This window comes from Corylus avellana, chromosome ca9 (genome assembly GCF_901000735.1).
Source record: "Corylus avellana chromosome ca9, CavTom2PMs-1.0".
Lineage (NCBI taxonomy): Eukaryota > Viridiplantae > Streptophyta > Magnoliopsida > Fagales > Betulaceae > Corylus > Corylus avellana.
This window is the reverse complement of record NC_081549.1, coordinates 8,747,624-8,773,402: the sequence shown is the minus strand read 5'-3', so window position 1 is coordinate 8,773,402 and position 25,779 is coordinate 8,747,624. Positions and strand designations below refer to the sequence as shown.

Below are 25,779 nucleotides of genomic sequence, written 5' to 3'. Positions count from 1 at the left end.
GTCAAAACAGCTTTGACTGACGGAATGACTGAATTGCAAAAAATTGAAACTTTGGGAGGGTGGATTGCAAAAATTGAAACTTTGGAATTCGAATTGAAAATCGCTACCAACTTTAGGGGGTAAAGTGTAATTTTCCCTTATAATCTAGTTCTTTGTATAGTGATTTCTCGGGTTTGGCTGCCCTTTCCGAGTTTTCCTGTTTTTCTCAACTTCCATTCACTCTCTCTCTCATAGGGTAGTTGGAACCCTAGTCCCAAAACCCTCTTTTATACCTCAAAAGTGACATTCTTTCATTCTAATTCACCATCGTTCAATCGGTACTCCAAACTGTTAGATCGTCTTATCAGACAACATTGTACAATATTTAGTAAAGTGAGCATAACTTTTGCTATAAGTCTCACAATTGCGCATGTGACCCCATTCCTAAAAGCTAGTTTTGAAACACATACGTGGAGATAGTTCTAAGATTGGTTAATGTCGTTTTAGGGCTCAAAATATAATAATTTTCCCCTTAAGATATTGTTTCCAATGCTTTCATGTCATTTAGGAAACCCACCTTAACTTTTGCACCATAATTTCTCCCATAATTACTTTTCCTAATCATTGCCTTTTAGTTACCGCGTATCTCCATCGAATTTATCAACATTACACCCGGTTTCACATTTTCAATATATGATTTTGAAGTGGGGTGTTACACAACCACCTCCGGCGCCATTGGGAGTGGCTGTGGATTTATTCCATAGGAATATCCATTCCATTCTAGTATGGTTATACATGCGGATGTGGTTATTGCAGTTATCACTTTTAGGTAATTGCATTTGCATGAACATCATAGGGTTATTAAACGCTATCCGCGAGGTTATTGTGGCTATTGAATGCGGTTATTAACCGCTATCTACATATCAGGTAATGGCTCTTTTTAGCCTATTTTAGTCTTTGGGGCTTTCTTTGTGCCTCTATTATAACTTATTTTAAACGAGTTTGAAAATGTTTTAGGCATCTATTAGGACATATTTTTATTACACTAATTTCTAGCATCTTACTTATCTTAGTATAACTTTGCGAATATGTATGCTTCACAAACCACCTTTTTTTTCCCCTTCTTCTAACCCTCGTTTTGGATAGATTGAATAGAAAGTGAAGCCAATGATCATGCTTACGACATATTCATTTTAAATTGTGGTTGTTGTATTCTAAACCTTTTTTTTTTTTTTCTTTTTACTGAGCAATTTTCAAACCTCAATGCATAACCATATCTTTGAATATCATTGAACCTTTTGAATTTGGTGAAATTTTTTTAAATGACAAGTTGGTAATTTGATGCTGCATAATACTTTCCGGAATAACACTGAAAAGAATAGGAAAAAGAAAAATAAACACCCTTTATTCATAGCAGTACTACTTCTGCAGTGGCAGATATAAAGGGGGGCAGGCGTCCGCCCCCTACAAACTCTAAAAGAAAAATCTACCCAAGTATATATATATATTTTTTTAATTTTTAATTTTTTTTTTTTTTTTTAGCCTTAGCCCCCTCTCCTGCTCTTCCAACCCCTCCTTCCCCTCCTTCAGCCCCTACTCCTCTTCCTTCTTGCAAGTGTACGAATCGATTGTAGTTAATGGATTGCAAGTGCGAGGTCGATCCCACAGAGAATTGTATTCTTGAAAGAGCAATTTATATCTAAACTAATTAAATCCTAACAGTTCCAAAAGGGGTTTTGATTTTGGTTTTGAAAATTAAAAGACTAAACATAAACTAAATAAACTAAGTAAATCAATATATAAAGGCACTAAAGACGCGAAATCTACACTCACCAAATCATAACAATATATTTTATATTCATCAATATTAATCCGAAGTTCTCACAATTTAAATCTTATGTATGTTTTACTATGCTTCATAGAATTAATCAAAACCATTCCATGTATCCATTCATTGACCAAATCACAAAAGCAATCCAAATTTAATTGAAACACCAGATATATCCGTAGAACAAATCATAAGGGATATCCAATTTTTATGAGTTAAAAACCAAGCAATCAATTATGTGAAATTATCCTAAATCATCAAGTATATCCTTGAATCACAACAAGATATCAAAGAATCATGCCACATATTGAAAAGAAGTAAAACAATTGAAATAATAAACCAATAAAATCGGAATAATAAAAACTTACAATAAAGCGATGTTATTCTTCATCGGTGAGGCTTTACCCTCAACCTTAGTTGAGAATTTAGCTCCACACGATTATGAAACTAAAACCTAAACCTAAACCTAAAGAAAAATTAAACTAAAATAAAAGTTGTGGATTACATTTTGTCTCCAAAATTGTATCCAAAAACTAGTCTCTGGAATTGTATATCTTTTCTTGAATGCAAAGAGGTCTATTTATAGGTTTATGGAGTTCTAGAAGCCCTATTAAACCTAGATAATTCGGAGGTCTGTCTCCCAGTCAAAATAAAAGTCTGAAATCAGAATAGGATTCATCCAGATTTGTGACCTATTATTGTAGGGTGATTTTGGCATAGTAACCGTTCGAATTAAAAAAATTATATTTCATAATAAAGTGTATTATTTTGAGTTATCTTTCTAATGCAATTTGAATCACTTTAATCCGATATTTGAGCAGAAAGTTATGGTTAAAATACTAAGACATGTGCAGAATTTGAATTTGAATCCAATCCGAAATTTTATCCAATCTGAACTTTAATCAAATCTGATCTTTAATCCGATTTAACCTTTTCTTGGATTTGGTTAAACTTAACCAGATCATCCAGGTCTTCTCAATGTATGCTTTCTTCCAAACTTTGCATTTTTCCCTTTAAAACTGTTGTTTTTCTTCAATGACCTACAAAATACTAAAAACACAAAACTAACACAAAACATTAAATAACGACACAACTAAATGATTAACTAATGTAAATAAATGGGTCCAAGTATGCAATATTTGGCACTTATCAGTTAGCATTTCATTATTGTTGAGTATATTTCTTTATGATTGGAGACGTTGTTTTGAGTTAGGAAGTGTTAGACACCCTTTCGTGGCCTTACGACTAGTTGAGAAAGGTTAGGAGATCGTTGGACCAAATGAGGTTCCACCTGAACCTCTCTGGCCGGACGCTCGCCCTAGGGCCCGAGCGCTTGCCCAGAGACATTCCACGGAGCGTCATCTCGGCCTGACGTTCTATCGCCCCTATTTTATGTTCTAGGTTCATTTTAGCTTGGGTTTAGAACTAATGATAGATCTTTTCTCAGTATTCAAGGTTATGGAGCCTCAAGGGGATTTTATAGAGGAACCTTACAACTTGGGTAGTACAAAATCACATGGATGTTTGTTGTTACTTTTCTCGCATTGCATGTCTATTTTATATATATCAAACATGCTTACTTACAACTTTCATGAAATACATTTTGGAACTACTGTGAACTCTCTTTTGTGAAAACGTTTGTTGATTAACAAGATAATGACATTGATGCTTGTAAAAGCATGCATGTATAAGACGAATAATATTAATTGCATCATATGACATGGTACAACGGTACATGCGAAATAACGGCCATGGGCTTACTATACAGGTTAACTTTATGGTCAAGTGTGTGTGTGGGCCCTGGTTCCAGTGGTTTTCGTGACCGGCACAGCCATTGCCACATGGTTGGTCATTACATGATGTACATCACTAGTAGTATGGGTCAATTGAGGTCGGACTCGATTGGGCTGTTAGTGGTGGACAGTAGCGTACAGTGGTTGGGGCACCAGCATTGTATTACAGGTCTCTCGGGACAACGCCAACCCTGTTGAGAAAGGGGTAATATCTCGGGTAGATCATACTGTTGAACTATGACATGATTCTCATATTACAACATATATTATATCTATATTGCATCCATGATAAACTGTCACCCCATAATGCTGCATGTGCTTTATAAATAACCGAGTTCACCATTTAATGACGGGTACGTCATGTGCGTTTATACTCACTAAGTCTTCGGACTTACCCTTGTATTCTTTCCAATTTTTCTCTGTATGTACAACTATCCTGTTATAAATAGTTTAGCAAAAGATGGATACCGTGAAGCATTCGATTATCTTGGAGGATTCGATCTGGGGGATGCTTGAGGATTTATTGCGAGCTTAGGCGGGTGCTTATGACAACTAGTATTTTTAAGGTGATATTGTAGACTTAAGAGCTTTGATGCATGCTTACGAATTAAGGTATAGAATGAATCCCTTGTAACGATGATATGTATAGTGTGATTTTGGCTATTTTGATGATCATTGATAGATGCTCTGGTTGTAATGATTAATGTTTATAGAATCTTAATGTTTCCACTGTTTAGTATCCTCTCTTTTGAGGAGTATAGATCCTTGAGTCTTATTTATCATGGAATAAAGCTGAAAGACGAACCGTGAAGTTAATTACTAGTTAATTAATTTATAGGGTATTACAGAATGGGTCGAATCATAAGGGGCTTGCTTATTAGTTGCTTATCACGAGGAGATGGTTAGAAGGGAAAAGTGGGTCTGAGTGTTTGTGAAATATTATTGATAGGGAGAGGGAAAGAGAAATGATTCATTAATTCACATAAAGAGGAAGAGAAGCCAAATATCTTTTGACCACTCAAGATTTTAATTTTTTTTTAAAGGTGCGGATTGCATTAATAGCATAATGATCTCAAGTTGGGTGTTGTAGGTACTTGTAGTGAATCTCGATTCTGAATTGATTGGATTATTTAAATAGTGTATTCTATTATTTAACGTGGAATAATGGAATACTTCTTATTACTAAATTCTAGCCATATTATACATTTAGCAATCTACAACATGCAAGCTATCTTATTTTTATTTCACTGCATTTTAATTTCTATTGACTATGGAGAAAAGTAACTTTAAAATAATTGCATAACATTGATAAATAATTAAATATTCAAAACAATTAATTAGACGGACATCAAATATTTTCTGTAGGGTGTTTGGAATAAAAGAAAATATTTATATTGATTTTTTAGTAAATTGTATTAAAATATAATTTTATATTATATTATATTAATTAAATGTTAGTCTCGCCCCTCCATTAACCGGATTCTAGCTCCTCACTGTACTAGGCACAAACATATGGCTGACAGCAAATCCTCGAGAATTCTCAGGGTTGTGCTATCCTTTGAAAAACCAAGCTATTCCCATGCAAGAACCCATACCCATTTTGCTAAGTAATATGAAAATCCAACCCTAAAGAAAGGCATAGAAAGCAAAGAAGCATCCTATAATATGCGGATGCAGTTATTCACCTATCCTAAAACCATTATCCACATGTATAATCTTACACATTCCAGAGGTCTATTAAGCATACCAAATGTGCCATAAGTCATTAGAGAGAGAAAAATGGAAAGAATTAGCTTTCTTTGTTAAAGCCTTTTCATTTTCCATATCATTTTGTCTTTTTAAAATAAAAAAATTAGCAAAAAACTTTAAACAACAAACATTCATAGTTAGGGGTGTAAATTCGGCCGGTTATAACTAGTCACCAACCGGTTACCGGCTTCCAACCAGTACTCGGCCAACCGCTTTTAAAAGCGGTTGGAAATAACCAGTAACCAGCCCTACCAGTCAGGTTACCATTTTACATTTATATACACTAAGGTTATATATATATATATTAGGTTTTTTTTATTTTTAAACAACCACAACAAAGCTAGCTTATTAGGCCCAAAAAAGTTATAATTGTTTTTAAAAAATAGTTAAATTAAAAGCCCAAAAAATATGCTCAATACCCAAAATACCCAATTATTTAAAAGACCCGGTTACAGGTCCGCATAATCGGCTACCAACCAGTGGTTATTACATAACCGGTTAACCGGTTCCGGTTTTTAAAATTGCTAAACTGATTACCCATATTTCGGTTAACGTTTTATCCAATAACCACTAACCGGAATTGAGTTTACATTCCTATTCATAGTTATATTCACCTTTACGTTATATATATATATATATATATATATATATATATATATAAACCCAAATAGTATATTTTTTTGGAAAAAAAACCCAAATAGTATATTAACAGAGGAACATTATCAATTAAAAAAAAAATCAAAAAGAAAATTCCGGGGGTAGTAGTAGTAGTACTAATATTTTTATCTTTTGAAGTGCGGTAATACTGCGGGAAGCTCTTATTGCGTTTTCCACAAAATATGGGGTACTTCTGGAATAAGAAAAATCCTTACACAAAAAATCGCAGTCCCAAATTAGATTAAATTACCAAAATGGCACTTGGGAGGGTTTTTAGGGTTTAAGAGTTTGCCTCTCCTTTTACACTACTCTCTCTTTCTCCCCGTCACACCACAACCACTTACAGTCTCCATTTCCACCATCAGGTTTTCTAATTTCTTTTCGCCATGTTGGCTCTTCGTCGTGCTTGTATTCCTCTCAGGTAACACTCTCTTTGTGTGTGCATGTGTGCGTGGGATTTGTTATCTGTTTGGTTACTGAGGAAGTGGGGGAAATGGTGTGAAAGTTGAACGCAGGGTTTTAAATCGGTTCTTTTAGTTCGGTATTTATTTGTGGCGAAAAACATACCTTTTTGGGTTCTTAGTATTTGATCCCTCTGTTTGGTCTCTGAGAAAGCAGAGCAAAATGAAAGGGAAGATAAATGTTGGGAATTAATGGGATTTTGTTGGCTGGTTGGCTTCTGTTTAGCAGTGGAACTGTGTACTTACCTGGGTTTCAGTATCTGATGCCTCTGTTTGGTTGTTGAGAAAGATGAGGAGAGTAAAGGATAGTGGGAGGTTTGGTTTTCATGGTTCCAGTTATTTTCGTTTCTTATTAGATATAATGAAAAATGTACTTTCTCTGGTTCTTATTGGCTGATACCCTAGGATTTCGTTGTTTCAGAGAGTGTTAAGGAATGGAAGAAAGTGGAACTTTTAGTTTAATGGCTCATTTTGTTTTCTGTATTTTCTAAATTTTCCCTCTTCATAATAATCAGTTTCCAGGGTTTCAGAAAATTTGAGATTTCTTTTTAACATAACGAACTTTTTGTACCGAGCAGTAACAAAATTCTTGTCATGTTGTTTTATTAGAATATTTTAAAAAAACTCGTTGGATTAGTTCTGTCACCATCATCATTATTTATTATCTGCTTAACCAAATGTGTCTTGGCTAACTTGTACTCATAGACAGATTTTTTCCCTCTTTTACAAAACACACCTGATTTTATTTTCCCGGAAGTTGCTGTCACTGCCTGTTTTGAAATAAAAAAACGTATGAAGTTAAAGAAAAAATCTCTGGTGTTGTATCTCGTATTAGTTTCAAATTGTATAAGATTTTGTGTTGCACACTATTTATGGGTTAACTTTCTTCTTTTTCATTCAGTCATAGTATTGCGTAATGCTTTTATTAAATACAATAGCTTGGTTATGAGTTCATTTAAGTGTTCATGTTAATCTTACAATTAGTCCTTACTTTCTGCAAACTTTTCATTGAACATGTTATCTGCACTAAAAGATTCAATATCTTCTCCGTACGAATTCTAGATCCCTTTCTTTGCTTGTGTCTTTGACACTTATGGGTCTATACTTGGAGGGTTATGCTGGGACATGGGTTTTAGTGACTCCTTGGACTAAAAGAAGTTAGAGAAGGGAGGGAATATCTTGTTTGCAGACCAACAGCTTGACAACTACCTATTTTTTAAAAAAATTTCTCCTGTAATGGGAACTGTCTGCTATCCCTTATGTTTTCTTTTGTTATAAAGGATCTACCATTTTGTCCAAGCCCTCTAACCGTTTGCTGGATCCTGTATGAAATTTTTTCACAACAAGCATCTTCGATATTTTATGATACCTCTTTCTCAATTTTTATGATTTCCTGAAAGTATTCCCCTGCAAATTCTTTGAAGTAAAATCCCTGTGAATGAATAAATCTTGTATTATTCACGATTCTCTTGTTGTAGTTGTCTGCTTTGATAGCTTATTTATTTTTTCTTCTGTTTTCAGGAGCCGAGGAGTCAGCATAAGAATTTCTCGTGTGTCTTGTGCTAAATTAGAAATGCTAAGTCCTGGCATAGAGGAAGACAAGGCTGGTACCTTTGAGTCTCCTCAAGAGGCGTATGATAGACATCTGTCTTTAAAGAGGTTTTACCACACTGCACATGGTTCTTCAAATGTCTTTGTGGTTAGACACAATTTTTCTTCGCAAGCTGGGGCAAAAAGCAGTGGAGAGGAAGATGAATTGGAAGATGGGTTTTCTGAACTTGAGATGCCTTCTAGTGCTGTGGCAAATCAAGATGGTAATGTAGAGGATGAAAGTGATGATGAATTAATTTCCGAACCTGAACTTTCTTATGATGGTGTTGATATCGAAGAGCCTTCTCAAAATGAGCTGGAGTTACTAGACTCTGAGATTGACCCAAGTGAGAAAAAAGCGTTTAAGAAGAAGGCTAAATCAGCACTGTTCAACGCCATCTTGGCTGCTCCTGGTTTGTCAGTTCATAATGCACTTGATAAGTGGGTTGAGGAAGGAAATGATTTGAGCCGCACAGAGATCTCGTTGGCCATGCTTAATCTTCGTAAACGCCGGATGTATGGGAGGGCATTGCAGGTAAATTTATGTGATCTTATCTTTACTTAAAATTTAATTAAATTTGCTAGCACAAGAAATTGCTTTGTCTTGGTCTCATTCCTGATATTTATGGACTTCAATTGTCAATCAAATAATTTTCTAGGTGGCTATCTATGTAAACCTATGCTACATGGCTGTAATTTGGTTTGTGCAAGCTTATGATGTGTACATGTATACATGTATTTGTACGGGTCTGTGTAGTTGAAATCATCAATGGGTAGTTATACCGAAGATGGATCTCCAATACCAATGAGAATATGGGCTGGTCAAATGGAAAATTGTCACTGGAATCCAAATTTTAATAAAGTGGTGCAAGATTGGGAACAAATATGTGGTTTACTTTTCTTGACGTGTTTTACTTCAAAATATGTGGTTTTTTATCACACCAAAAAAGATAGTAAATGTTTTTGACTTTTTTTTTTTCATCTCTATGCCTCTCTCCCTCTCCCTCTCAGCAGCAGGTCTAGGCATGTCCACTAATTCTTTTTGTTGGAGTTTTCGAGTTCTTGATTTTTTTGGGTTCCTTTGGAGCTAGGTTGGTTGTGGGTGTTATGGAAGATCATAGTTCTCTCTTGTTAACTAGTGTTGCCTTTGCAAAAGAATGTGGAGACTGTAAATCACTTTCTCTCATTCATTGCGAATACACTACTGATTTCTGGCACTTAGTTCTCAACTTATTCAGGGCTTCATGGGTGATGCCTAGCAACATCCTAGAGCTGCTTTATTGTTAGAAGATCAAAGGGCATGTACATTTCAAAGAGGGAACCTGGAAAGTTATTCCTGCTTTTCTAGTAAGCATTTGGAGAGTAAGGAATCAACTCCTCCTTAAGGACTGTGAGTCCAACATGATTTCTCTAAAATCCTCTTTTTTGAGATCTCTTTTGGATTGGGTTGTTGTATATGTTCCTAACTTTTCTTTATCAGATATGATAGATTTGATTAATTTTTTAGATTGTAGAAGCCTATAGGGTGATTGGCTTTCTTGTTTACTATCCGTGTACGCCTTGCCCTTTTATTTAATAAAAATATTATTCATAATAAAATAAAATCTTCAGGAGGTTGAGGATAAAATGATTTGGATACCATCTAGAAGTTATATATATATATATATATATATATATATATTTTTCCTTTTACTTATCAAAAAAAAAAAGTTATAATTTTCAAGTAAAACTAGCACTTTGTCTGATTATCCAATAAAATGAATGTAAAATTAAAGGAAGCCAAATTAAATAATATCATTTATCAATAAAATTTTCTAAATGCCATTTTTTATTGGTTTAGTTAGTAGTTCTGATAAGAGGAAAAGAAAAGTATATATATATATATTTTAAATTTTGGTAGTAGAGGTTAAAATGGAGTAAAGTAGTATTTTAAATTTTTAGAACTTTTAGTAATGGAGTTTCAGTTGAAGTATTTGAAAGGTAAGAGCACCGCAGAGAGTGACATTTTTAATTTGGACGGTGGCATCGGGGAAGATTTTAACAATGGAAAAATTCAGGAAGCATCAAATAACCATAGTAGATTGGTATTACATGTGAAAATCAAGCAGAGAGAGCAGATTAACTACTCGTTCATTGTAGCATAGCCTGAGAATGGTGGTTATTGGTGTCTGACTGTTTAGTGTGTTCTAGGTTATGCCCCAAAATGGTTTTTGATTTATTGGCATGTTGTTAGGGACATTTTGGAAGACATTTTGTGGTGGCAAAATTTGGAAGGTAGTTCCCTTGTGTATCATGTGGTGTATTTGGAAACAAATGCCTGGAATCTTAAGGGATGTGAATTAACGATGCTGTAGTTGAGATTTCTATTCTTGTGTTCTCTCTATGATTGGAGAGTGGCTATGAGTTGTTTTTCCTAACAAATTGTAGGAGTTTTGATCTTTTAAATTTTCGATGTTAGCTTTTTCAACGGAGCAATTATAGAAAAATTGTTTGGAGCTGAGTTATTTATCTCAAGGCATTGCCTCAGAGCTGAATAAAGCTGTTGCTCAATAACATGCTGAATGTTTATTTACCTTTTCTCTCGCTTGTTTGTCAACCATGCTGTAGCATGATTTTGCCTCCTGAATATGGTCTAGAAGGAAGTGCTTGTTTTTTGTTGTTTGTTAAGTTCATAGTAGTTAAGAAAATGTGTGTAAAAATTTCAGGAAATTCTCTCAATGCTGCACAAGGGTTATACTAAAGGAAATGTACTTTGACTTGGTTTATCCTGGTTGTCCCCTGTGTAGAATTTTTTTTCTTTTTCCAGTTAAGGGTCGATGCCGACGATAATGGTAATTTTGTGTATCCATAATGAATACTGAAGTAGCTAATAGTATTAGTTTTTTTTTTGATAAGTAAGTAGCTAATAGTATTAGTTAGGACATTTATAGCGACTTACCCAAAAAAAGGAGAATTACAACAGTGAAGTCAATATTATACACATTTATATGTGTTAAAATTATTTATCAAAATGTATCTGTATTAAAATTCCAAGTTAATTGCTTAGTTTTAGCTGCTATGAGCATATTGAGGACTTGTAACAAATAGTTTGCTGCTAAGTTGGTTTATGTAAGAAACATCCATATAGGTTAGTTTTATTTGATTATTATAGACTTTGTTCACCCTTTTTCTTGGCTGTGCGAGTGATCCCTGGTGAATATGTTATGGCTATGCTTTTGTTAACATGCCTTTGAGAAACCCAGTGCTGGCAAACTTTTGCAGTTTGATGTTCTCTTTCTTCTAAGAAACTTTCAAGAAAAGTATCCTTCGTCACTTTATGATGAACATTGGATTAATTGTGCATATCGTTGATCACATTAGATCTTTCCCTGTGTTGTATTCACATTTGACGTCTTTTCTTTTCTTTTCTGTATCATTGGCATAGAACGAACTTACATGGTCTTGATTATATAAAGGCTTGATTTGGTTTTGGGGCCTTTAATTTGCATTTGAACTTTTTATGTCTGGTATCAAATAGTGCTTCTTTCAACTTCAAGAGAGCTTAAGGCATGCAAATAGCACAAATAATGTAAAATATGATGGTGTTGCAGTTGTTTGCACAAATGCTGTACATTTGGACCATGTAGTTAGTACTGATATGTAGAATGAGCCACTGTTTAAGTCAACAGGATTGAGTGCAGTTGAAGTTTGATACCTTCCTTTTCGGTAGGGAGCTGGTTATTATGAATCATAGGTCTGTTTAAAGGCTTCAAGTAGGGTTTCTCTCATAGACATAATATATGACTCTATTAGATTGATCATTGCATTTATCCTCTTATATTAGTCATTACTGTTAGTTGCTTTCATTGCTGTTGCGTGTAGCATGTTCCTGTATATCTTTTGAAATTTTCTTTCATGTCCAATTATTTTTAATGACTACCTTCTTATGCACATTGATGGATTTTCCTTTTATCACTGATTGGTTTGCAGAAGTCTCTCGTGTATACTTTTTGTGTATTTGGGTTGTTCTCTTTTGCGTTTTAATGAATTTCAATTACTTATAGAAAAAAGTTTGCAGAAAACCAAGACTTGAACTGGTTTGAGGTTGACAAGTTAGGACCGTTAATTATCATAGTTGGCCCTCAGGGTTGTTTGGCTGAAGGCAACAGATTGGAGTTCCACAATCGAGAATAAATTAATTGCTTGAGATTAAGAGGACTGACGTTATGGTTTCCACTATCCATTTTATGGGCTAGGGTTGAAATGAATTTAAAATGATTTGAAGGATATGCTAATGTGTTTTTGGACCAAAAGGCATTACCTTTCCCCATATATAAGGGGGTGGAGGGTGAGATCATGGATCCGCTCCCATATGAGTGCGTGAGTTATATTTACTTTTATTTGAAAAAATATATATTCGGAGGAAATGAAGGCGATGGAGTTCGTTGCGGTGGAACATTGAGAAGGCAAATGCCATCTGGTTCTGTACTCAGTATTGACCTTGGTGCTACTGGGTTAAACGTAGATCCTTGGTTGCTGTATATGCACTTTGTCTTTTGATAAGAAAAGCCATGCATGAATAGAGTTCTTGATGCCACTAGTTTTGACACGAGCAATCCATTTTTTGAGGTCTTTAGGGCATTGAAGTCATATATGTGAGTTATAAGATGCATTAGAATATGTCTAATTTCTGTTGAAATGCCTAGAACACCCTTGTCAAGTTTTCACTCATCTATCCATCTTTTAGTTAGACTGCTTATATTTGTTTTCATATCTGTTTCACTTTTGTTCTACCATTAAACATGTAGAAAAGAAATGTTAATATACTGGCACCACGGGTATATATAGTCCTTTGTATGTTTGATTTCCAGTTCTTTCATAGCATCAGTTTTGTACTTAAGGCTATGCGACTCTTCCTTGTGCTACATTGATTTTGCAGCTCTCAGAGTGGCTGGAGGCAAATAAGCATCTTGACTTTGTTGAGAGAGATTATGCTTCTCGCCTTGATTTAATTGCCAAGGTACGTGGCCTCCAAAAGGCGGAGAGCTACATTGAGAAGATCCCGAAATCCTTCAGAGGGGAGGTAATCTACCGAACCCTGCTGGCGAACTGTGCGGTTGCCAACAACATTAAGAAAGCAGAAGGCATATTCAACAAGATGAAAGATCTGGGCTTCCCAATTTCATCATTTGCTTGCAATCAGTTGCTCCTACTCTACAAGAGGATGGACAAGAAGAAAATAGCTGATGTATTATTATTAATGGAGAAAGAAAATGTCAAACCCACTCCATTCACTTATAAGTTGTTAATCGACACCAAAGGCCAATCCAATGACATTACTGGTATGGATCAAATTGTACAGACAATGAAGTCCGAAGGCATTGAACCAGACATAAATACACAAGCCATTTTAGTAAAGCATTATGCCTCAGGCGGGCTTAAAGAAAAAGCTGAGGCAATTTTAAGGGAGATGGAAGGTGACAACTTGAAAGATCGTTGGGTTTGCCAAGTTTTACTTCCCCTTTATGCACAGCTGGGAAAGGCTGATGATGTGAGTAGGGTTTGGAAGGTATGCGAGACGAGTCCCCGGATTCACGAGTGCATGGCTGCCATTGATGCTTGGGGAAAGTTGAATAAGATTGAAGAAGCAGAGGCAGTTTTTGATAGGATGTCAAAAACGTGGAATAAGCTTTCTTCAAGGCATTATTCTGTGCTTCTGAAGGTGTACGCAAATCATAAGATGCTGGCCAAGGGCAAGGATCTCGTTAAGCGTATGGGGGATAGCGGCTGCAGGATTGGCCCATTGACTTGGGATGCACTTGTAAAGCTCTATGTGGAGGCAGGAGAGGTGGAAAAGGCTGATTCCATCCTGCTGAAGGCAACCCAGCAGAACCAGATGAGGCCAATGTTCAGTTCTTACTTGGCTATTATGGAACAGTATGCAAAGAGGGGTGATATCCATAATTCAGAAAAAGCGTTTCATAGGATGAGACAGGCTGGATATGTGGGTCGGTTGCGGCCGTTCCAGGCTCTAATCCAGGCCTATATAAATGCAAAGGCGCCAGCTTATGGGATGAGGGAGAGGATGAAAGCAGATAATTTATTCCCCAACAGAGCTTTGTTAGGCCAATTGGTTCTTGTTGATGCATTTAGGAAGACCGCTGTGTCAGATTTGCTTGATTGAGGATTTTTATGCTTCCTTTGGTATGCGGTAGCCACTTTAGTCTCTCAACTTTCTACACCTTTAATTTGTGTGTTGAGCATTTTGGATTTATAGTGTTTTGTTTTTATTTCACATCCATATGCAACACCTTTCTGCGCTTAGTCTATAATGTACTGCTGATTATATTGAAGATTACAGATGGTATGGCAAGTAGTTGTAACCCATCTAGGGATATTTCAAAAGGGTTTATGCCAATCCAGAGCACATGCTTGTGAAACGAAGTTGGCTGTGCTCCCAGTGCTTGGCTGCAATGTGTTAGCCCTCTTTTTATTTTATTTTTATACGATACCAAGGGAAATGGATAAGGAGAGAAATAGGAGCGGGATCCATAAAGGTACTTTATTCAGGCAATTGCTGGCGCTCGTTGGCCGATGTGCTGTTGGTAAGTAAATGAAAACAGATTTGCTTGGGGGGAAAGGGAAAATTATACACCCTCTCTCTCTCTCTCTCTCTCTCTCTCTCATATAATTTTGGTTATTCTCACACCCTAAAACCATTTTATACATTAAATTTTGGTTAATTCTCAACCTACTAATTTAATACAAATCATATCAAGGTCGACAAACCCTCTACTCAACAAAGTTAACTAACTCACAGTAAGCTACAATTAAGGAGGTTAATTCGTTTTTGTTTGCAATGAAGAACGAAGAACCAATAATTCAATTTGAGAATAAAACTCAACCAACACGTGGCAACCCCAGGTTTGTTTGAACCGAGGAGGGAAATGAAACACGTGTTCTCACGTACGTACTTTTGTTTCATCCAAAATTTGGGAAGTGAACGAACATGGGCCGAGAACAAGGCCACGTTCATTCTTCTTCATTTCAACTTACGAACAACACCTTCATCAAGGCCAAGTTCAAACACAACCCTACAATAATAATAATAATAATGCAATATATATATATGAACAAACAAAATGGTGAATGGGGCTGGTTATGAGGGCTAGATGCACTAAAGAAGGAACCAAGAAGCATATGTAGGCCAGATGCATGCATCATTAGAAACAGTATTCCATCCCAGCAAGCACACCATGGTGGAAGTGTTCACGCAAGCCACAACATAACAACAAATCTTTTCGGGTGAATCCACGGCAATAACGTATTCAAATTGCTATTAATTTGAGCCCTCGAAACTCCATATGAAGCACATGTGTTTTAGTAGGTGGTGGTCAAATACGTCAATTTATTTCAACAGTTGGGTCCTATATAGGATCTATTATATTATTTATCTAAATTACTAACGATTCGGATAAATAATTGTTGTAAATCCTCATAAAATAAATAAAATGAGAAATACCCCATTAATTACTTGTTTCTCCTTGAAGAAAGAATTATATATATATATATATATATATATATATATATCATATATTCGATTCTTAGAATGCAAAATGAAATTTGTATTAAGTTTGGCATTAATGGATGCGTCAAGAAAGTGCCAAATCGCAGGCTGCCCAGTGGGACAACCAAATATGCAACGTAAACGCAAGGGGAAAGAAAAGGTTACGAGAGTGAGAGTGAAAGTGACGCAATAGAGGAATCCTTCTCTTTACAATGATAATAATAATAATAATAATAATAAACTTTGATAAAATGGCCAAATATATCCGAATAAAGGTTAAAAGACGCCGCCAATTGGGACCCTTGAAGGTCTTATTCATTATTATCCAAACTAATATTACATTTTTTTTTTCTTTTTTCTTTTTTTTTTCTTTTTTTATTTTTATTTTTTTATGAGTAATTGAAATCACATCCTAGCTGGAAAAAATAATTGCCAAGCTTGGATAATGGATATGGTCCTCATTCTGTCTGGAAAAATTGGCAATTTATTTAAAAGAAAGGGGAATATTGAAAAGGAAATTTCAATACACAAACTAATTCTGACTTGTATCTTAAATTGAAAACCCCATTGAAAAATTCAGATCAAGCATACTAGACTCTTCCCAAGGGTACGTGAAAAAAGATCTTTCTCCATTTTAAATTCTCTCAATTTTCTTCATTTAGTGCATTTTGAAAGATAGTATTGTCCAAAAGTTTTAATGATGGTAGTGCACAAAATGCACTAAATGAAAGAAATGGAAAGTATTTGAAATGAAGAGGATCATTTTTCACGTAGGGTTCAAAAGTAGGAAACTAATAGAAGAAGAAACAAAGCAAAATTTATCAAAAAATGGGGGCTTTAAGTGCAAAAAAGAACACTTCTCATATCATAGGTATTAATCAACGAGGACAGCTATGGCATCCATCTCCTCCATTACTACAAACCTCAAAGAGTGCTCCATTGAAATAGAGAGGATTTATTGTATAGTTTGGATTAAATTTAAACTTTCGAAGAAATAACGTAACCCATCTACACCATGCAACAAAACAAAATCTCCGAATATAGAATTAAATATAGACCATTAAAAAAAATACGTTGTAATTTTTTTACGGCACCTAAGCCAAATCCCTCATAGGATGTCATGTCCTATTCCTAAGAGAAAGGGTCTTTGAAAAGGGAAAGACTTTCCTCCCTTTGGGGGTCCTATTCATTCAGGATCTAGACAAAAATTGTACACCCAAATTTTAGATTCAGAATCTATAAGTAAGACACATGGGGCATTTCTCTCTATAATCCCAACATGGCAACCCTCAAAATTACCAAAAAGCACCACAAACGCTTTAACAATCCTTTCCCTTCAAACCCATCATCCCTCCCTTTCATTGAAGGAACTCTGTTTTTCAATTCCCAGAGAGTGCCTTCACACCAGGTCTTCTCAATTGGGAAGGACTTCCAGCTTCTTTGGAGCTCCGACAATGGTGGCTATCTATCAATTTCTCATCAATCACGCCCTGATCGACCCATATGGTCGACCATCCCAGGCCAAGCCTTTGTGTCTGCAGCCTTGGCTGAAACAGAGGTGGAGGAGAGCAGGGGATCCTTCGTTGTGAAAGATGGAGATGTTCATTTGGTTTGTAATCACCAAACCATTGAGGAAATAAGAGTGATCAATCATTCTTTAGAAGCTAAAGATCAAGATTCTCCATCTGGGTATCTGGGATCTGAGCAGAAAAAAGATTTGAACGGAACCCAGTCCCCTGTTTTGCTAATAACTGGTTCGATTTTCAGCACGAAGAAAAAGAAAAAGCAGTTCCAGAAAGCTGGCAATTACGCCGACACAAAATTTGAGAAGAAGGAACCTTCTACTTCTGCACGGTATTGGGTTTTGTTCGATCAGAAAAACAGCAATCAGATTGGTTTCCAAGTGATGCTTGGGCAGCCAAGCTTCAAGCTGCGCCATAAAGCCCCGCCAGAAGCTTCAGGAAGATACCAGGGGTTTAGGCGGAGGGTGGGAAGGTTAAGAAAAAGGAGGCTTGGTTTCTGTTTGTACTTCTCAAGGCCACGGGCGTATGTGACAGTTTCTTCTGCAGAGGAGGAAACAGAAGAGATGAAAGTTGCAGAATCTGCGCAATTCAACAGGGTCTGCTTGACATATTCAAGTGAAGGAAATGAGAGATTCTATGGTTTTGGGGAGCAGTTCTCACACATGGATTTCAAAGGCAAAAGGGTACCTATTTTTGTTCAAGAACAAGGCATTGGAAGAGGGGATCAACCTATTACTCTTGCGGCCAACTTGGTTAGCTACAGGTAGATGAAAAGAATAGCTCTTTTACCGCCTCATGCATATTGTTAAATTATCATTTATCTCAAAAACTTAAGTTGATAAAAAAATTATTTGTCAACGAATGAGGCTTAATATGTAAAATATTTAACTAAAATGTATCGTAGAGTCAGACTCAGATATTGTATTAAATAACCAATTATTTTAAAAGTTTAAGCTGATAAGGAATAATAAATTTAATCATTTTATTAATATTCTAACACTTATAAATGGTTTTTCCTCGCTGTAGGGCTGGGGGTGATTGGAGTACAACTTATGCTCCTTCTCCATTCTATATGACATCGAAATTGCGGTCTCTTTATCTTGAAGGATATGATTATTCGGTATTCGATCTAACAAGACATGATAGAGTTCAGATTCAGGTACTTTTTGATAGCTGTTGGATCTTACAGCAGTAATGACATTTTTTTTTGATAAGAAACAACAGTAATGACATCTTAAAATTTCATGTTTGTTAGAGACAAAGGAATTCAGATAACTTTTATTTATTGGTAATAAAGTAATTCAGATATTAATCAGGAGAAGTTTTTGAAAGGAACTATGCTTGCAGAAATAAGAATTTCAATTGTAAGCAGACATTGAACTTTGGTTAGAGAGAAGCAATACATTTTATTAAGGAAGACGCACTGTTTTCATGATGTTATGTGAAAATACTTGGATTAATACATTGGTTCACTAGCAGATCAGTGATGAACTTCTATATGGTTAAATCATAAAAACTATGAAAACAAAAGATGGGCTCACCATGCATGAATGGAATAGTAAAAAGTCTCAAGGCTTTGTGGGCTCATTCAAGATCTTAAAACTGCAGTTTCCCATTTTCTGTATGCTGGAGCTTGCAGATACACGGGACTTCAGTTCAAGGACGGATATTGCATGGGAATTCACCTACCGAGCTCATTGAACACTTCACAGAAACCATTGGGAGGCCCCCTGAGCTTCCTGAGTGGATAATATCTGGTGCTGTGGTTGGAATGCAAGGTGGCACGGAAACCGTACGCCATATTTGGGAGAAACTAAGGACTTATGATGTTCCCATTTCAGCATTTTGGTTGCAGGTAATGCATGTCTCTTCATGAAAAAAGAAAGGGTAAAGAAAAACATAATTAAACCATTCAAAACAATAAACTTTTTATTTCATTTCAACAATTGCTTAGCAAATTTAACACCCATGTCAATATTGAGCAGATTGGACATTACAATATTCTGTTTATCTATGTGCATTCACTTATACGGTGTACCCGTTTTTCGTAGGATTGGGTGGGGCAGAGGGAGACATTGATTGGATCACAACTGTGGTGGAATTGGGAAGTGGATACAGAAAGGTACAAGGGATGGCAACAACTAGTTCAAGATCTTAGTGCTCGGCATATCAAAGTGATGACATACTGCAATCCTTGTCTAGCTCCAGTACAAATCTTTTCCCTTACTTATGATTTCCATAGTAAATTCAGCTATAATTCCTGAAATCACTAACCTGCCATCAATTGCATCACTGTAAGAAGTCTAATGCCCCTAATATTATGTGAAAGCCAAAGTGATTTTTGATATCATTAATCACATTTTTCTCTTGTAACTGCAATGATGGCAGTACCCCTTGCACAGCAAAACGTTATGTTGTAATTAGCGATAGATCGAGAGTTTGACAATTTATTATTGGTGTTCACTTGCTTTGACAGACTCATGAGAAGCCAAACAGAAGGAGAAACCTCTTTGAGGAGGCAAAGGAGTTGGACATCTTGGTGAAAGACAAGCATGGACAACCATACATGGTTCCAAATACAGCTTTTGATGTTGGAATGTTGGATTTGACACACCCAAATACTGCTAGTTGGTTCAAACAGATTTTACAAGAAATGGTGGATGATGGAGTCAGAGGATGGATGGCTGATTTTGGTGAAGGCCTGCCCGTGGATGCCACCCTCTATTCAGGTTTTTAAATCTGAACTTATATTTGTTTATAGATTTCTTGATTTCAAAGATAGTTTTTGGGAACTTTATATAAATTCTAGGGAAAGTTTCTCCCGCAACTGATTTTTTCCACAAAAAAGAAATATTTTTAGTAGTTATAATATATTTCCCAGCACTCTACCCATACCATGTTTTCCCATAGCTTTTAATAAGGGTTAAAGCATCCCCATACTAATTCCTCACATCACGTCTCCTATACCCATGCCTTTTCCCATACGCACTAGATGATATCACATTAGTAGTGTTAAGTTAAGACTTTCAAGGCAGGCCATATCAGAAAGCTTTTCCGCAAAAGTGTCCATGTCCATAATCGTTAACATTTTTAACCATTATATTTCCAGAGCGGCCAGCCTCCCTGGCTCCCAAAGAATGAAAAAAATAATAACAAAATAAAAGAAATTGTGTCCCAAGCCATAGGGAGGGAACCTATATAGTTAAATTGGTTCCCCATGGTTTAAGTGATCATAACAACATATTCTTGGTGCTTTTCCTAGCATGATTATCCTATATAAATTGAGGTTCTAATAATTACCGCTCACCATTTCAGGTGAAGATCCTATTTCTGCACATAACAGGTACCCTGAGCTATGGGCCCAGATAAACCGAGAATTCGTGGAAGAATGGAAAAGTAACTGTGTGGGTAAATTAAAAGATGACCCAACAGAGGCCCTAGTCTTCTTCATGAGAGCTGGTTTCAGAAATAGTCCTAAATGGGGGATGCTATTTTGGGAAGGAGACCAAATGGTAAGTTGGCAGGCGAATGATGGGATAAAGAGTTCTGTTACTGGCCTACTGAGCAGTGGACTTTCAGGGTATGCTTTCAACCACAGTGATATTGGAGGCTACTGTGCAGTAAACTTACCTTTTTTCAAGTACAAAAGAAGTGAAGAGTTGCTTTTGCGTTGGATGGAGCTAAATGCTTTCACCACTGTCTTCCGGACCCACGAAGTAAGTCAAAAACCTGTCACATGAATACATAATAAAAATAAATTGTCTTTATCGTCATCCTTATTATATGAAGAAAAAAGCAAAAGACAAAAAAGGACAAGAATAATGTAGGTTGTGCTCAATCTAATGCTCAGGCATGTACACCTAAAAGAGGAACACATCCATTAGGCTTCTAAAGATAATCCTTTTGAATGATCACCTCCAAAACTGCAAAAAATGCCTACTTTTTCTCCTATGCTTTCCTGATTACTTTTTGAATATAGAGAGTTGTTTAAACTAATAGAATTGTATGAAGCTATTAACTTGAACTTGATATAGAAGCTCAAATTAAGAATATAGTATTCAGTTCAAGAATTCATTTTCAGTTAAGAGTCCTTCCATAAAGTGATGAAACCTAAATTGTATTCCGCCATATACAAACAATGAGACACATATCTCTGATTTGTTGTACTGAAGCAAATTTCAACAGGCATAGACAGCTACAGCTCCCTTGGTTTCAAACCAACACTATGATTCCTTCACCTGAAGTCATAAGCTGTATAATCAATGGTAATTGATATCTGCCTGTCTTGCGCATGCAGGGGAACAAACCGTCCATCAATAGCCAATTCTACTCAAACCACCAGACTTTATCACAATTTGCTCGCTTTGCTAAAGTGTACAGAGCATGGAAGTTTTACAGAATCCAACTTGTAAAGGTATTCCCAGAACTCTAGGTATTAATTTCTTTTCAAATCTGGTGAGTGCATTAAGAAAGGACTTCAACCCCCAACTGTAATTTTTTTGAATACAGGAAGCTGCTCAAAAAGGCCTGCCAGTTTGCCGCCACCTATTTCTCCACTACCCAGAAGATGAAAATGTTCATAGCTTGAGTTACCAACAGTTTTTGGTTGGTAATGAGATCCTAGTGGTGCCTGTCCTAGACAAAGGCAAGAAGAATGTTAAGGTCTATTTTCCACTGGGAGAAGGTAGTGATTGGAAACATATCTGGACTGGGAAACTATTTAGAGAACAAGGTTGTGAAGCTTGGGTAGAAGCTCCAATTGGTTATCCTGCCGTATTTGTAAAGGCCGGCTCTGTTGTCGGAGAAACCTTTGTAAAAAATTTGAAAGATTTTGACATTCTTTAACATCGAAGTCCTCAAGGAGGGGGACATTGTAATGATTTTCAATTTGTTCATCATTCGTTATTCTTACAATCCTGCGTTCCCAGTTCATGGGCCAATAACCTATATATTATATCATATGCTTCATTGCTGCCCACACCCCCCCCCACACTCTATTTGCTTTGCTTTTTTAAGTTTGTTGGGGGGCAAAGGAGAGGGTATAAAGCACTTCTCATTTCCAATATGCATATAGAATGAAAAAAATAGTATGAAGTAATTAAATATAAAATTAACAGGAATGAAACTGCCCTAGCACAAGCAAATGACTGGAAATCATTGAAATTCACAAGTTCATTTTGGTGGCTATATCTGAATTGGCGGTGGTACATATTTGGATTTTGGAAGCTACTATTACTGCATCTTTTGTAACAAACGAAAAAAGATATTACAATATAGAACATCAAAAATAAGAGCTAACAACTTAGGTTACAAGACTTGCTTTCACAATCTCCAGGAAAAGTGAACCCATGAACAAGCAAATTAAGCAGCTCCAATGAAACATTTTCTTTATTAGATTATAAGAGGAAGGTTTGCAACTAACTTTTCAGATATAATGCCTGAAAAAACACACCCACGTCTGAAAAAAAGGTGATTTCCAAGATTTTAGTTTCTAACCATAAAACACAAGCACTCCAATGTACATCAAAAAGGACGGCCATAAACCCAAATATCAACTACAACCCTTCCCTTTCTAGACACTTCATCAAACAACCTTTGTGCATGAAAAAAGTCAACTTCGCTTGATCTCATCTTAGACGGCATTGCCAAGTGAGTGTTCAACACCAGAAATAATCTAGCTACAAACTAATTGTACTTTTCAAACCACATAATTTAACATTGCCGAAAAAAGTTTCAACACAGTTTAAAAGAGTAAATATCCCAGCAACATTTATATCATTCTGACCAGAAAACAATAAACTGCAGCAAAATCCAACAACAAAAAAAGAAAAAAAAACTTAACATCTGGGCATCCAAAACTGAGACTCGAGATCATATACGTGTACAAAAACAACCCATTTAACAAAATTCAACAAGAAAAGAAAAATATAGTAAACAAGAAGCTTACATGAGTGGTATTGAGGTGATGGGAAGCTTTTTGGCGAAGGCTGAGGTGGAATTCTGCAGTTTTAGAGGGAAGAGAGGTTGATGGGATTTGTTAGTTATTTTCAGGTGTTTAGTAAAGTTGACAAGTTTCTTCCAATACCCAAAAATAGGAATATTTCCTTTTTTTTCATTACGTGGTTTTCAAGAGGATTCGGATATTTTAATGGGATATCCTATTTTCCATGCTGTCATGCTGACCTAAGTCTACCACTATATTACCACAACGGGTAGGACCCTAAGTTAACGTATACTACAACTACAATTAGAGGTGAAATAATAATAATAATTATAATAATAATAATAATAAGAAAGAAAAACTTCACAAAATTTTCTTCAACTTCAACGCATTTTGATACTATCCATAATGTTCAAATACTTTTAATTTTAAATATTGAACTTTTAATTTTTTGCAATATAGTTATATATATGTTTTACATTACAAAAAAATGAGGTAGCTTTTAAAATCATAATTTGATCAAAATTTAATAATATCAATCATAAGGTCAATAGTGATTTTATGAGTCTCATCATTCTTGAAGGGACACAAAATTAACACAGAAAAGACTTGTAGCATTTCTCATTGAAAGATGATAAATTACTCATGAATGTTGCTATTGAATTATTTTTTTTAAAATTTTTTTTTTAAAAAATTATTATTACTGATTTTTGACGTTTAGAAGTATTTAAGATAGGAAAAATTATACTTGGGCTCTGTTTACTTCGACGTAAAATGATTTTCAGAAAATGATTTCTGTATTTTACGATGTTTACTTCGACGTAAAATAGTGGTCAACGGAAAATATTTTCCTTTTGACTGAAAATTCTTCTTTAATTTTCGGAAAATGGTTTACGATTTTGAAAACCGTAAACAATTTTCCGATTATGAGCATCTCATTCTTAAATCGATGGACCTTGCTAAGAGCCACCCAGAACCTCGTTGGGACTTGACCGAGACCTGCCCGGGACTTGACTGTGACCTGCCCGAGACTTGACCGGGACCCGCCTAGGACATGCCCCAGACCAGCCCAGGACTTGACCGGGACCCGCCCAGGACCTAACAGGGACCCACCCAGGACTTGACCGAGACCCGCCCGGGACCTGCCCGGGACCCGCCCGAGACTTGCCTGGGACCCGCATTGGACCTAACCAGGACCCTCCTGGTTAGGTCCCGTGCGGGTCTTGGGCCCGAGCAGGTCCCGGGCGGGTCCCGGTCAAGTCCCGGACAAGTCCCGGTTAAATTCCGGACAAGACCCGGTTAAGTTCTGGCGGGGTCCCGGGCAGGTCCCTGCGAAGTCTCGAACAAGTCCCGTGCAAGTCCCGGCGGAGACCTTATTGGAAAAATATATATATAAAAAAAATATTAAAAAAAAATTATTTTCCGTGTGCAAAGTAAACGCCGTAAAATGTTTTCGACGGAAAATATTTTCAAGGAAAATGACTTCCCTAAAAATATTTTACAAAGGAAACCATTTTACGTCGAAGTAAATGGAGCCTTAGAGTATGTTTGAGATTGTGTTTGAGAAATAGAGATTTTAAGTCAAAAAGAGCTTTTGGGCAAAAGCTTGCCAAAAGTGCGTTTTGACAATTTTTAAGCTTTTTGGACTCTTAAAAGCGCTTTTAATTTTTGTTTACCAAACGAATATTTTTTTCTTCAAAATGGCTTTTTGAGTGTTAAAAGCACTTTTAAGATCCTCAAACACAATCTCAAACAGGCTCTTAGCCATGTGAACTTTCACTCCATTTGCAATGCCATCTCATCCTAAAAAAAAGTTGTAACATCCCCTAAGAGCATCACCAATGAGCTCTTTAAAATGTATATTTAGCCAAAATTTAGAGAAGATTCTAAAAGGAGAAAAATATAATTTAGCCTTCCAAACTATCAGTTATTTTTATTTTAGCTCTCTAATGTTTAAAAAGTGATAAAATAGCCTCTCAAACTACCAAACAGTTGCAATTTAGCCCCTCCGTTAGTCACTACCGTCAAATAGGATGAAAAATTCAAAACTACGTCGTTTTGGTAAGGGTAAGTTACTAAAATGCCCCTTTGGAAAAAAAAAAAAAAAAATCCTATTAAAACAAGTAAGAAAAACGGCGCCGTTGTGTTAGGAATTAAAAGAAAAATCCCTACCCCACGCTGGTGACCCACGAAAAGCCCCCAACCCCACGCAGACGTCTTCTTCCCAGCAGCCCTTCTCCCTCAAGCTCACGACAACCTGCAATTTTTTTAAGAAAGGAGAAGTGGAGGAGATACCGAAAGAGATGGATGCTGAATTGCTAGCTGATTATCAGAAGTGGTGCGGAATTGCTCAGCAAGACCCCAATGATCTTGTTCTTGAAAATGTGGCCGTGAGAGAAGAAAAAATTGATAATGGGAATGAGTTTGAGGATCAGCGGAGACTCCAGCATTCTTTGGTAAATTGGTTTCTCTGTAAAGAAACAAATTTTCACAAGGAGAAGGAGGAGGAGGATAAGGATATTCTGCACCGGAAAATTCTGCCTTCTCTTGGAAATTGGCATGGCTGTAAAGAAGAGAAAGTTGATAATGAGAATGAAGAAATGGAGGGGAGAATCGCTACTGATGATTATTATGTGGAAAAAGGAAATAATGAGGATGAATAGGAGGATGAGGAAATAATGGCCAAAACCTAAAATTTTTGGGTTTTGGCCA

The 25,779-nt window shown here is 36.1% G+C and overlaps 2 protein-coding genes and 1 long non-coding RNA gene across 4 annotated transcripts; 2 read left to right on the top strand and 1 right to left on the bottom strand.

Moving 5' to 3' along the window:
- The first annotated feature begins 6,272 nt into the window (after positions 1-6,272).
- Positions 6,273-14,423, top strand: LOC132191709 (pentatricopeptide repeat-containing protein At1g80270, mitochondrial-like). Its single transcript, XM_059606801.1, has 3 exons — positions 6,273-6,427; positions 7,989-8,592; positions 12,976-14,423. Exons 1-3 carry the CDS (start codon positions 6,393-6,395, stop codon positions 14,218-14,220), a joined length of 1,884 nt encoding a protein of 627 aa, XP_059462784.1. The 5' UTR covers positions 6,273-6,392; the 3' UTR covers positions 14,221-14,423.
- Positions 14,424-16,763: 2,340 nt separating this feature from the next.
- On the top strand, positions 16,764-22,021 carry LOC132162053 (uncharacterized). Of its 2 annotated transcripts, XM_059572300.1 has the most exons (8): positions 16,764-17,889; positions 18,153-18,285; positions 18,766-18,981; positions 19,178-19,333; positions 19,603-19,855; positions 20,442-20,842; positions 21,424-21,540; positions 21,636-22,021. In XM_059572300.1, the coding sequence occupies exons 1-8, from the start codon at positions 16,883-16,885 to the stop codon at positions 21,969-21,971; spliced, it is 2,619 nt and encodes an 872-aa protein (XP_059428283.1). In that variant the 5' UTR covers positions 16,764-16,882; the 3' UTR covers positions 21,972-22,021. The 2 variants fall into 2 exon arrangements, with proteins under 2 accessions (XP_059428283.1, XP_059428284.1); XM_059572301.1 differs by lacking the exon at positions 18,153-18,285 and having other exon boundaries at positions 18,735-18,981.
- LOC132162054 (uncharacterized) lies at positions 18,909-23,198 on the bottom strand. The gene is made up of 3 exons (XR_009438199.1): positions 23,074-23,198; positions 20,757-20,855; positions 18,909-18,994 (listed from the first exon to the last, which is right to left on the bottom strand). It is a non-coding gene; the product is annotated as an uncharacterized LOC132162054 (long non-coding RNA).
- Positions 23,199-25,779: the final 2,581 nt, after the last annotated feature.

What these genes read in the sequence shown, in the direction of transcription:
- LOC132191709 (XM_059606801.1), top strand. Translation starts at nt 6,393, where the DNA reads ATGTTGGCTCTTCGTCGTGCTTGTATTCCTCTCAG. An exon ending in CGTGCTTGTATTCCTCTCAG is followed by an intron (nt 6,428 to 7,988) that starts GTAACACTCTCT and finishes TTCTGTTTTCAG; the next exon opens with GAGCCGAGGAGTCAGCATAA. An exon ending in TGTATGGGAGGGCATTGCAG is followed by an intron (nt 8,593 to 12,975) that starts GTAAATTTATGT and finishes TTGATTTTGCAG; the next exon opens with CTCTCAGAGTGGCTGGAGGC.
- LOC132162053 (XM_059572300.1), top strand. Translation starts at nt 16,883, where the DNA reads ATGGCAACCCTCAAAATTACCAAAAAGCACCACAAACGCTTTAACAAT. An exon ending in ATGATAGAGTTCAGATTCAG is followed by an intron (nt 18,286 to 18,765) that starts GTACTTTTTGAT and finishes TGGAGCTTGCAG; the next exon opens with ATACACGGGACTTCAGTTCA. An exon ending in CTGTCTTCCGGACCCACGAA is followed by an intron (nt 20,843 to 21,423) that starts GTAAGTCAAAAA and finishes TTGCGCATGCAG; the next exon opens with GGGAACAAACCGTCCATCAA.